General features: G+C 45.4%; 1 protein-coding gene across 3 annotated transcripts in view; it reads right to left on the reverse strand.

The window, feature by feature from the left end:
* Positions 1 to 3,662: 3,662 nt before the first annotated feature.
* Positions 3,663 to 13,316, reverse strand: part of LOC110508271 (pituitary adenylate cyclase-activating polypeptide type I receptor-like) — a 72,976-nt gene continuing 63,322 nt past the window's right edge. For 2 of the 3 annotated variants that reach the window (XM_036966601.1, XM_036966602.1), the window contains 5 exons: positions 10,994 to 11,085; positions 10,361 to 10,444; positions 5,324 to 5,453; positions 5,176 to 5,217; positions 3,663 to 4,236 (listed from right to left, as the gene is read on the reverse strand). In XM_036966601.1, the coding sequence (XP_036822496.1) occupies positions 4,018 to 4,236; positions 5,176 to 5,217; positions 5,324 to 5,453; positions 10,361 to 10,444; positions 10,994 to 11,085 (567 nt within the window). In that variant the 3' untranslated portion in view covers positions 3,663 to 4,017. The remainder of the gene's footprint in view (positions 4,237 to 5,175; positions 5,218 to 5,323; positions 5,454 to 10,360; positions 10,445 to 10,993; positions 11,086 to 13,316) is intronic. The other variant, XM_036966603.1, reaches the window with a different exon arrangement.

Here is a 13,316-nt window from a genome sequence, read left to right on the forward strand (position 1 = left end):
TTAGTTACTCTATAAGAGAGCCTGGCTAGTGGGAGGAGTTAGTTACTCTACGAGAGAGCCTGGCTAGTGGGAGGAGTTAGTTACTCTATGAGAGAGCCTGGCTAGTGGGAGGAGTTAGTTACTCTATGAGAGAGCCTGGCTAGTGGGAGGAGTTCGTTACTCTATGAGAGAGCCTGGCTAGTGGGAGGAGTTAGTTACTCTATGAGAGAGCCTGGCTAGTGGGAGGAGTTAGTTACTCTATGAGAGAGCCTGGCTAGTGGGAGGAGTTAGTTACTCTATGAGAGAGCCTGGCTAGTGGGAGGAGTTAGTTACTCTATGAGAGAGCCTGGCTAGTGGGAGGAGTTAGTTACTCTATGAGAGAGCCTGGCTAGTGGGAGGAGTTAGTTACTCTATGAGAGAGTCTGGCTAGTGGGAGGAGTTAGTTACTCTATGAGAGAGTCTGGCTAGTGGGAGGAGTTAGTTACTCTATTAGAGAGTCTGGCTAATGGGAGGAGTTAGTTACTCTATTAGAGAGCCTGGCTAGTGGGAGGAGTTAGTTACTCTATGAGAGAGCCTGGCTAGTGGGAGGAGTTAGTTACTCTATTAAAGAGCCTGGCTAGTGGGAGGAGTTAGTTACTCTATGAGAGAGTATGGCTAGTGGGAGGAGTTAGTTACTCTATGAGAGAGCCTGGCTAGTGGGAGGAGTTAGTTTCTCCATGAGAGAGCCTGGCTAGTGGGAGGAGTTAGTTACTCTATGAGAGAGCCTGGCTAGTGGGAGGAGTTAGTTACTCTATCAGAGAGCCTGGCTAGTGGGAGGAGTTAGTTATTCTATCAGAGAGCCTGGCTAGTGGGAGGAGTTAGTTACTATATGAGAGAGCCTGGCTAGTGGGAGGAGTTAGTTACTCTTTCAGAGAGCCTGGCTAGTGGGAGGAGTTAGTTACTCTATGAGAGAGCCTGGCTAGTGGGAGGAGTTAGTTACTTTATGAGAGAGCCTGGCTAGTGGGAGGAGTTAGTTACTCTATGAGAGAGCCTGGCTCGTGGGAGGAGTTAGTTACTCTATTAGAGAGCCTGGCTAGTGGGAGGAGTTAGTTACTCTATGAGAGAGCCTGGCTAGTGGAGGAGTTAGTTACTCTATAAGAGAGCCTGGCTAGTGGGAGGAGTTAGTTACTATATGAGAGAGCCTGGCTAGTGGGAGGAGTTAGTTACTATATGAGAGAGCCTGGCTAGTGGGAGGAGTTAGTTACTCTATTAGAGAGCCTGGCTAGTGGGAGGAGTTAGTTACTCTACGAGAGAGCCTGGCTAGTGGGAGGAGTTAGTTACTATATGAGAGAGCCTGGCTAGTGGGAGGAGTTAGTTACTCTATGAGAGAGCCTGGCTAGTGGGAGGAGTTAGTTACTCTATGAGAGAGCCTGGCTAGTGGGAGGAGTTAGTTACTCTATGAGAGAGCCTGGCTAGTGGGAGGAGTTAGTTACTCTATGAGAGAGCCTGGCTAGTGGGAGGAGTTAGTTACTCTATGAGAGAGTCTGGCTAGTGGGAGGAGTTAGTTACTCTATGAGAGAGTCTGGCTAGTGGGAGGAGTTAGTTACTCTATTAGAGAGTCTGGCTAATGGGAGGAGTTAGTTACTCTATTAGAGAGCCTGGCTAGTGGGAGGAGTTAGTTACTCTATGAGAGAGCCTGGCTAGTGGGAGGAGTTAGTTACTCTATTAAAGAGCCTGGCTAGTGGGAGGAGTTAGTTACTCTATGAGAGAGTATGGCTAGTGGGAGGAGTTAGTTACTCTATGAGAGAGCCTGGCTAGTGGGAGGAGTTAGTTTCTCCATGAGAGAGCCTGGCTAGTGGGAGGAGTTAGTTACTCTATGAGAGAGCCTGGCTAGTGGGAGGAGTTAGTTACTCTATCAGAGAGCCTGGCTAGTGGGAGGAGTTAGTTATTCTATCAGAGAGCCTGGCTAGTGGGAGGAGTTAGTTACTATATGAGAGAGCCTGGCTAGTGGGAGGAGTTAGTTACTCTTTCAGAGAGCCTGGCTAGTGGGAGGAGTTAGTTACTCTATGAGAGAGCCTGGCTAGTGGGAGGAGTTAGTTACTTTATGAGAGAGCCTGGCTAGTGGGAGGAGTTAGTTACTCTATGAGAGAGCCTGGCTCGTGGGAGGAGTTAGTTACTCTATTAGAGAGCCTGGCTAGTGGGAGGAGTTAGTTACTCTATGAGAGAGCCTGGCTAGTGGAGGAGTTAGTTACTCTATAAGAGAGCCTGGCTAGTGGGAGGAGTTAGTTACTATATGAGAGAGCCTGGCTAGTGGGAGGAGTTAGTTACTATATGAGAGAGCCTGGCTAGTGGGAGGAGTTAGTTACTCTATTAGAGAGCCTGGCTAGTGGGAGGAGTTAGTTACTCTACGAGAGAGCCTGGCTAGTGGGAGGAGTTAGTTACTATATGAGAGAGCCTGGCTAGTGGGAGGAGTTAGTTACTATATGAGAGAGCCTGGCTAGTGGGAGGAGTTAGTTACTCTATTAGAGAGCCTGGCTAGTTGGAGGAGTTAGTTACTCTATGAGAGAGCCTGGCTAGTGGGAGGAGAGTTACTCTATGAGAGAGCCTGGCTAGTGGGAGGAGTTAGTTACTCTATTAGAGAGCCTGGCTAGTGGGAGGAGTTAGTTACTATATGAGAGAGCCTGGCTAGTGGGAGGAGTTAGTTACTCTACGAGAGAGCCTGGCTAGTGGGAGGAGTTAGTTACTCTATGAGAGAGCCTGGCTAGTGGGAGGAGTTAGTTACTCTATTAGAGAGCCTGGCTAGTGGGAGGAGTTACTCTACGAGAGAGCCTGGCTAGTGGGAGGAGTTAGTTACTCTATGAGAGAGCCTGGCTAGTGGGAGGAGTTAGTTACTCTACGAGAGAGCCTGGCTAGTGGGAGGAGTTAGTTACTCTATTAGAGAGCCTGGCTAGTGGGAGGAGTTAGTTACTCTACGAGAGAGCCTGGCTAGTGGGAGGAGTTAGTTACTCTATGAGAGAGCCTGGCTAGTGGGAGGAGTTAGTTACTCTATTAGAGAGCCTGGCTAGCGGGAGGAGTTAGTTACTCTACGAGAGAGCCTGGCTAGTGGGAGGAGTTAGTTACTCTATGAGAGAGCCTGGCTAGTGGGAGGAGTTAGTTACTCTACGAGAGAGCCTGGCTAGTGGGAGGAGTTAGTTACTCTACGAGAGAGCCTGGCTAGTGGGAGGAGTTAGTTACTCTACGAGAGAGCCTGGCTAGTGGGAGGAGTTAGTTACTCTACGAGAGAGCCTGGCTAGTGGGAGGAGTTAGTTACTCTATTAGAGAGCCTGGCTAGTGGGAGGAGTTACTCTACGAGAGAGCCTGGCTAGTGGGAGGAGTTAGTTACTCTATTAGAGAGCCTGGCTAGTGGGAGGAGTTAGTTACTCTATGTTTGAACATATTATTTGTAAGAGAGCATCAACTCTTCTTATTTTCTAAAGATAACTAAATAACATGAATCTGAATTGTCTGGGAAGAAGAGGGCCTGAAGATAACTAAAGGACATGTATCTGCATTGTCTGGGAAGATAAGTGGTTGGTGAGGGGTCTGAGCCAATTACACAATCCGGGGGGCGAGCCAATTCAGGTATTCTGTTTAAGGGAGGGCGAGGTCTCAGCTAGGTGTCTCAGCCAATCAGGTGGGCAGGTTGAGTGTGGACAGTGTCTCGGCCAGGGGTTTGAGACAATCAGGTGGGCAGGTTGAGTGTGGACGGTGTCTCGGCCAGGGGTTTGAGACAATCAGGTGGGCAGGTTGAGTGTGGACGGTGTCTCGGCCAGGGGTTTGAGACAATCAGGTGGGCAGGTTGAGTGTGGACGGTGTCTCGGCCAGGGGTTTGAGACAATCAGGTGGGCAGGTTGAGTGTGGACGGTGTCTCAGCCAATCAGGTGGGCAGGTTGAGTGTGGACAGTGTCTCGGCCAGGGGTTTGAGACAATCAGGTGGGCAGGTTGAGTGTGGACGGTGTCTCGGCCAGGGGTTTGAGACAATCAGGTGGGCAGGTTGAGTGTGGATGGTGTCTCAGCCAATCAGGTGGGCAGGTTGAGTGTGGACGGTGTCTCGGCCAGGGGGCCCACCATGCGTATCTGTAAGGCGGAGGAGCTCTTGGAACTGAGCATGGAGAGCTGTGTTCCTCCGTTGACACCGCTGCTGACCAGGGATGGGTGGCGCTGCTGATGCTTCAGATCCACGGTAAAGTACCGGTTCACCCTCCAGCTACGCCACTTCCTCTTGATCTCAGACTGCACCTGGAATAACAGACAACAACAGAGTTACAATGTAACAGTCTAGTCCACTAGGTGGTTACTAAACAATAACAGAGTTATAATGTAACAGTCTAGTCCATTAGGTGGTTACTAAACAATAACAGAATTATAATGTAACAGTCTAGTCCACTAGGTGTTTACTAAACAATAACATAGTTATAATGTAACAGTCTAGTCCATTAGGTGTTTACTAAACAATAACAGAGTTATAATGTAACAGTCTAGTCCACTAGGTGTTTACTAAACAATAACATAGTTATAATGTAACAGTCTAGTCCATTAGGTGTTTACTAAACAATAACAGAGTTATAATGTAACAGTCTAGTCCACTAGGTGGTTACTAAACAATAACAGAGTTATAATGTAACAGTCTAGTCCATTAGGTGGTTACTAAACAATAACAGAGTTATAATGTAACAGTCTAGTCCACTAGGTGTTTACTAAACAATAACAGAGTTACAATGTAACAGTCTAGTCCATTAGGTGGTTACTAAACAATAACAGAGTTATAATGTAACAGTCTAGTCCACTAGGTGGTTACTAAACAATAACAGAGTTATAATGTAACAGTCTAGTCCACTAGGTGGTTACTAAACAATAACAGAGTTATAATGTAACAGTCTAGTCCACTAGGTGTTTACTAAACAATAACAGAGTTATAATGTAACAGTCTAGTCCATTAGGTGTTTACTAAACAATAACAGAGTTATAATGTAACAGTCTAGTCCACTAGGTGTTTACTAAACAATAACATAGTTATAATGTAACAGTCTAGTCCACTAGGTGGTAAGTAACACTACTACTTAGTATAATACTGCAGGCAGTTATTCATAATGACACTGGGCTATAATCAGCTGATGCTATCATCAGATGCCATTCACATCAGATACCATGTCTAGAGAGGGTAAAGAAGCCTCCTACCTCTCCATTGAGGAAACAGTAGAGGACAGCCACAACAAAACCCTGGAAAGGGAAAGAAGAAGAGAGATGAGTTCGATTGCACTTTTCAACAATGCTCTCAGAGTTACTGCTATTCCACTAACCCACCGTCTTAGAAGGAGTGTGTTACCTGGAAAGATCCCAGGCCCAGCTCAAACACCAGCCTCTCCTTCTTGCTGACGTCCTCTGGTGAGAAGGCAAACACAGTGTAGTGGATCCCGAAGAGGGGGATGAGTAAAAGGGTGGACCGAGCCAGACGCCTGACAACAACACATCATATTGTTACTACTTATACAAAACCAATACACAACACAACATTGTCACAACCTTAGAACAACAAATACACAACGTTATACTGTTTCAACCTTAGAAAAACCAATACACAATATTGCACTGTTTCAATCTTAGCACAACTAATACAACTATAATAAAATGAACACACATCACTGTTACAAGCTTAGAACAACAAATACACAACATACACATTACAGCAGAAACCTTAGAACAACTAATACACAACATTACACTGTAACAATCTTAGAACAACAACCATACAACACTCTTACAACCGTCGAACAACCAATACATTCCTGTCACAACCTAAGAGAAACAAACACACAACAAAAACAACTAACAGGCAACATTATATATCCTCCTAATAACAACACTACTACAACCTGACTAAGACTAATACTCAGACATGAACACCACTACAACCTGACTAAGACTCAGACATCCTCCTGACAACAACACTACTACAACCTGACTAAGACTCAGACATCCTCCTGACAACAACACTACTACAACCTGACTAAGACTCAGACATCCTCCTGACAACAACACTACTACAACCTGACTAATACTCAGACATTCTCCTGACAACAACACTACTACAACCTGACTAACACTCAGACATCCTCCTGACAACAACACCACTACAACCTGACTAATACTCAGACATTCTCCTGACAACAACACTACTACAACCTGACTAACACTCAGACATCCTCCTGACAACAACACCACTACAACCTGACTAAGACTCAGACATCCTCCTGACAACGACACTACTACAACCTGACTAAGACAAACACTCAGACATCCTCCTGACAACAACACTACTACAACCTGACTAAGACAAACACTCAGACATCCTCCTGACAACAACACTACTACAACCTGACTAACACTCAGACATCCTCCTGACAACAACACTACTACAACCTGACTAAGACAAACACTCAGACATCCTCCTGACAACAACACCACTACAACCTGACTAACACTCAGACATCCTCCTGACAACAACACTACTACAACCTGACTAAGACTCAGACATCCTCCTGACAACAACACTACTACAACCTGACAAAGACTAATACTCAGACATCCTCCTGACAACAACACTACTACAACCTGACTAACACTCAGACATCCTCCTGACAACAACACTCCTACAACCTGACTAACACTCAGACATCCTCCTGACAACAACACTACTACAACCTGACTAAGACAAACACTCAGACATCCTCCTGACAACAACACTACTACAACCTGACTAAGACAAACACTCAGACATCCTCCCGACAACAACACCACTACAACCTGACTAAGACTCAGACATCCTCCTGACAACAACACTACTACAACCTGACTAAGACAAACACTCAGACATCCTCCTGACAACAACACTACTACAACCTGACTAAGACAAACACTCCGACATCCTCCTGACAACAACACCACTACAACCTGACTAAGACTAACACTCAGATTTCGGGTTGCTTCTGAGAATAACATTGACGTATACACTGACACAGTGACTGAGTTCATCAGGAAGTGCATAGGAGATGTTGTTCCCTCTGTGACTATTAATATCCACCTGAACCATATGCTGTGGATAGATGGCAGCATTCGCGCAAAACTGAAAGCGCTAACAAATGCATTTAACCACGGTGACTGAGAACATGGTTGAATACAAACAGTCCGTAAGGCAATAAAATAGGCAAAATGTCAGTATAGAGATAAAGTGGAGTGGCAATTCAACGGCTCAGACACGAGACCTAAGTGGCAGAGACTCCAGACAATCACGGATTACAAAGGGAAAACCAGCCACTTTGCGGACACCGGCGTCATGCTCCCAGGCAAGCTAAACTCCTTCTTCGCCTGCTTTGAGAATAACACAGTGCCAACGACGGGGGCCACACCCGAAGACTGCTCTCGCTCTGCGTGGCCAAAATGAGTAAGACGTTTAAACGTGTTAACCCACACATGGCTGCCGGCCCTGACGGCATCCCTAGCCGCATCCTCAGAGAATGCACAGACCAGCTGGTTGGAGTGTTTGCGGACATATTCAATCTCTTCTCTCCCAATCCCAGTCTGCTGTCCCCACTTGCCTCAATATGTCCACCATTGTTCCTGTACCCAAGAAAGCAAAGGTAACTGAACTAAATGACTATCGCCCCGTAGCACTCACTTCTGTTATCATGAAGTGCTTTGAGAGGCACCCTAGACCCACTTCAATTTGCATACCGCCCCAATAGATCCACAGATGATGCAATCGCCATCGCACTGCACACTGCCCTATCCCATCTGGACAAGAGGAATACCAATGTAAGATGCTGTTCATTGACTTCAGCTCAGCCTTCAACACCATAGTCCCCTCCAAGCTCATCATTAAGTTTGGGGCCCTGGGTCTGAACCCTGCCCTCTGCAACTGGGTCCTGGACTTCCTGATGGGCCGTCCCCAGGTGGTGAAGGCAGGACTCAACATGTCCACTTTGGTATTCCTCAACACGGGTCCCCTCAGGGGTGCGTGCTCAGTCCACTCCTGTAATCCATGTTCACTCATGACTGCATGGCCAGGCACGCCTCCAACTCAATCATTAAGTTTTCAGACAACACAACAGTAGTAGGTCTGATCACCAACAACAACAACGAGATAGCCTATAGGGAGGAGGTCAGAGACCTGGCCGTGTGGTACCAGGACAACAACCTCAATGTGATCAAGACAAAGGAGATGATCGTGGACTACAGGAAAAGGAGGGCCAAGAACGCTCCAATTCTCATCGACAGGGCTGTAGTGGAGCAGGTTGAGAGCTTCAAGTTCCTTTGTGTCCACATCAACAACAAACAATCATGGTACAAACACACCAAGACAGTCGTGAAGAGGAAAATACAAAATCTATTCCCCCTCAAGAGACTGAACATATTTGGCATGGGTCCTCAGATCCTCAAAAGGTTCTACAGCTGCACCATCGAGAGCATCCAGACTGGTTGCATCATATGGCAACTGCTCGGCCTCCGACCGGAAGGCACTACAGAGGGTAGTGCGTACTGCCCAGTACATCACTGGGGCCAAGCTTCCTGTCATCCAGGACCTCTATACCAGGCGGTGTCAGAGGAAGACTCTAAAAATTGTCAAAGACTTCAGCCACCCTGGTCATAAACTGTTCTCTCTGCTACTGCACGGCAAGCGGTATTGGAGCGCCAAATACTATTTTTCAACATTGTAGAATAATAGTGAAGATGTCAAAACTATGAAATAACACATATGGAATCATGTGGTAACCAAAAAAGTGTTAAACAAATCACAATATATTTTATATTTGAGATCCTTTGCCTTGATGACTGCTTTGCAAACTCTTGGCATTTCCCAACCAGCTTCATGAGGGAGTCACCTTCTTAAAATGTTTGAGCCAATCAGTTGTGTTGTGACAAGGTAGGGGTGGTATACAGTAGATAGACCTATTTGGTAAAAGACCAAGTCCATATTATGGCAAGAACAGCTTAAATAAGCAAAGAGAAACAACAGTCCATCATTATTTTAAGACATGAAGTTCAGTCAATACGGAAAATGTCATGAACTTTGAAAGTTTCTTCAAGTGCAGTCGCAAAAACCATCAAGCGCTATGATGAAACTGGCTCTCATGAGGACCGCCAGAGGAAAGGAAGACCCAGAGTTACCTCTGCTGCAGAGGATAAGTTTATTAGAGATACCAGCCTCAGAAATTACAGCCCAAATAAATGGTTCACAGAGTTCAAGTAACAGACACATCTCAACATCAACTGTTCAGAGGAGACTGTGTGAATCAGGCCTTCATGGTTGAATTTCTGCAAAGAAACCACTACTAAAGGACACACATAGAAGAAGAGACTTGCTTGAAACACGAGCAAATGGACATTAGACCGGAGGACATCTGTCCTTTGATCTGATGATTTTTGGTTCCCACCGCTGTGTCTTTGTGAGAAGCAGAGTAGGTGAACGGATGATCTCCGCATGTGTGGTTCCCACTATGAAGCATGGAGGAGGAAGTGTGATGGTGCTTTGTTGGTTACACTGTCTGTGATTTATTTAGAAATCAAGGCACACTTAACCAGCATGGCTACCACATCATTCTGCAGCGATATGCCATCCCATCTGGTTTGCGCTTAGTGGGACTATCATTTGTTTTTCAACAGGACAATGACCCAACACACCTCCAGACTGTGTAAGGGCTATTTGACCAAAAAGGAGAGTGATGGAGTGCTCCATCAGATGACGTGGCCTTCACAATCATCCAACCTCAACCCAATTGAGATGGTATTTTGACCGCAGAGTGAAGGAAAAGCAGCCAACAAGTGCTCAGTATATGTGGGAACTTCAAGATGGTTGAAAAATAATTCCAGGTGAAGCTGGTTGAGAGAATGCCAAGAGTGGCTACTTTGAAGAATCTATTTTATATCTAAATATATTTAATATATTTTGATTTGTTTAACACTTTTTTTGGTTACTACATGATTCCATATGTGTTATTTCATAGTGTTGATGTCTTCATTATTATTCTACAATGTAGAAAATAGTAAAAATAAAGAAACAAATTTGAATGAGTAGGTTCCGACATTGCTCGTCCTAATATTTATATATTTCTTAATTCCATTATTTTTCTTTATGATTTGTGTGTTTTGTTGTGAATTGTTAGATATTACTGCACTGTTGGAGCTAGGAACACAGACATTTAGCTATAACATCTGCTAAACATGTGTATGCGACAAATACAATTTTATTTGACCTGACTAAGAATAACACTCAGACTTTAACATATGAGGAAACTCACAGACACACAGACACAGACACACACACAGACACACACACACACACACACACACACACACACAGACTTACAGTGTGATGACTGATAGCTCTGACATCCTGCAGGAATGTTGTACAGCCTGAGTGGGCTCACTGAAGCATTTCTGAGCACAGCTGCTACAATAGAGACAGACAGACAGACAGACAGACAGACAGACAGACAGACAGACACAGACAGACAGACCCAAAGACAGACAGACAGACAGACCCAAAGACGGACAGACACAGACAGACAGACAGACAGACCCAAAGACGGACAGACACAGACAGACAGACAGACAGACCCAAAGACGGACAGACACAGACAGACAGACAGACCCAAAGACGGACAGACACAGACAGACAGACAGACCCAAAGACGGACAGACACAGACAGACACCACCAGTAAAACACACACAGTCACACACAGAAGTCTTAACTATACAGCACATCAGACAGTCTCATTAAACACCTCTTCTTATAAAAGACTAGACCGCGGCTAATATAAACAGACCACATTATGTCGATGAGCTAAAGATTCCAGCAGCCTTCATAGACATGTGGCTATAGAGGTGGAGCTAAGACCAGGTATTTACAGGTAGATACTGGACATAGAGGTAGGGCTAAGACCAGGTACTTACAGGTAGATACTGGACACAGAGGATGGGCTAAGACCAGGTACTTACAGGTAGATACTGGACTCATTCCCTCTGATGTCAGGAGACTGCAGCTTCTGGACCAGAATGACTATGATCCCAACAAACAGGACAAAGTTGATCTAGAGAAGCACATAGCAAGGATGATTATCGTTATTACATTACTGTTATCATCATTACTTTTCAAGTTTTAACACAAGAATACACACCAAAACTCAATCTACCAAAATGCAGTAGATCTAAGACCGGTCAGACGAAGTTGTATTAATGTGGGGAGGAGATATAATAGATTCTCAATCTGATTTGATCTTTATTTAACAAGGCAAGTCAGTTACAATGACGGCCCACCAGAAGGCAAAAGGCCTCCTGTGGAGACGGGGGCCTGGGATTAAAAATACAAATATAGGACAAAACACACTTCACGACAAGAGAGACAACACAACACTACATGAAGAGAGACCTAAGACAACACAACACTACATAAAGAGAGACCTAAGACAACAACACAGCATGGCAGCAATACATGACAACACAGCATGGCAGCAACACATGACGACACAGCATGGCAGCAACACATGACAACACAGCATGGCAGCAACACATGGCAACACAGCATGGCAGCAACACATGACAACACAGCATGGCAGCAACACATGGCAACACAACATGGCAGCAACACATGACGACACAACATGACAGCAACACATGACAACACAGCATGGCAGCAACACATGGCAACACAGCATGGCAGCAACACATGACAACACAGCATGGCAGCAACACATGGCAACACAACATGGCAGCAACACATGACGACACAGCATGGCAGCAACACATGACGACACAGCATGGCAGCAACACATGACAACACAACATGACAGCAATACATGACAACACAGCATGACAGTAACACAACATGACAACACCATGGTAGCAGCACAACATGGCAGCAACACAACATGACAACAACACAACATGACAACAACATGGCAGCAGCACAACATGGCAGCAACACAACATGACAACAACACAACATGACAACAACATGGCAGCAGCACAACATGGCAGCAACACAACATGACAACAACACAACATGACAACAACATGGCAGCAGCAAAACATGGCAGCAACACAACATGACAACAACACAACATGACAACAACATGGCAGCAGCACAACATGGCAGCAACACAACATGACAACAACACAACATGGCAATATTATAGTTATTGAGAAATGGCACCCTACTCCCTACATAGTGCACTACTTTTCCAATCAAATGTTATCATGTTGTCACATGCGCCGAATACAACAAGTGTAGACCTCAACGTGCAATGCTTACTTACATGCCCAACAATGCAGTTTTACAAAAAACTAAATAAATGTAGTAAATAAACTAAAGTTAAAAAAATAACAACAACAATGAAATAACAATAACAAGGCCATATACAGGGGGTACCGGAACCGAGTCAATGTGGAGGCTATATACAGGGGGTACCGGAACCGAGTCAATGTGGAGGCTATATACAGGGGGTACCGGAACCGAGTCAATGTGGAGGCTATATACAGGGGGTACCGGTACAGAGTCAATGTGGAGGCTATATACAGGGGGTACCGGTACAGAGTCAATGTGGAGGCTATATACAGGGGGTACCGGTACAGAGTCAAAGTGGAGGCTATATACAGGGTATTACGGTACAGAGTCAATGTGGAGGCTATATACAGGGTATTACGGTACAGAGTCAATGTGGAGGCTATATACAGGGTATTACGGTACAGAGTCAATGTGGAGGCTATATACAGGGGGTACCGGTACAGAGTCAATGTGGAGGCTATATACAGGGGGTACCGGTACAGAGTCAATGTGGAGGCTATATACAGGGGGTACCAGTACAGAGTCAATGTGGAGGCTATATACAGGGGGTACCGGTACAGAGTCAATGTGGAGGCTATATACAGGGGGTACCGGTACAGAGTCAATGTGGAGACTATATACAGGGGGTACCGGTACAGAGTCAATGTGGAGGCTATATACAGGGTATTACGGTACAGAGTCAATGTGGAGGCTATATACAGGGGGTACCGGAACCGAGTCAATGTGGAGGCTATATACAGGGGGTACCGGAACCGAGTCAATGTGGAGGCTATATACAGGGGGTACCGGTACAGAGTCAATGTGGAGGCTATATACAGGGTATTACGGTACAGAGTCAATGTGGAGGCTATATACAGGGGGTACCGGTACAGAGTCAATGTGGAGGCTATATACAGGGTATTACGGTACAGAGTCAATGTGGAGGCTATATACAGGGGGTACCGGTACAGAGTCAATGTGGAGGCTATATACAGGGTA

This window comes from Oncorhynchus mykiss, chromosome 28 (assembly GCF_013265735.2).
Source record: "Oncorhynchus mykiss isolate Arlee chromosome 28, USDA_OmykA_1.1, whole genome shotgun sequence".
Taxonomy (NCBI): domain Eukaryota; kingdom Metazoa; phylum Chordata; class Actinopteri; order Salmoniformes; family Salmonidae; genus Oncorhynchus; species Oncorhynchus mykiss.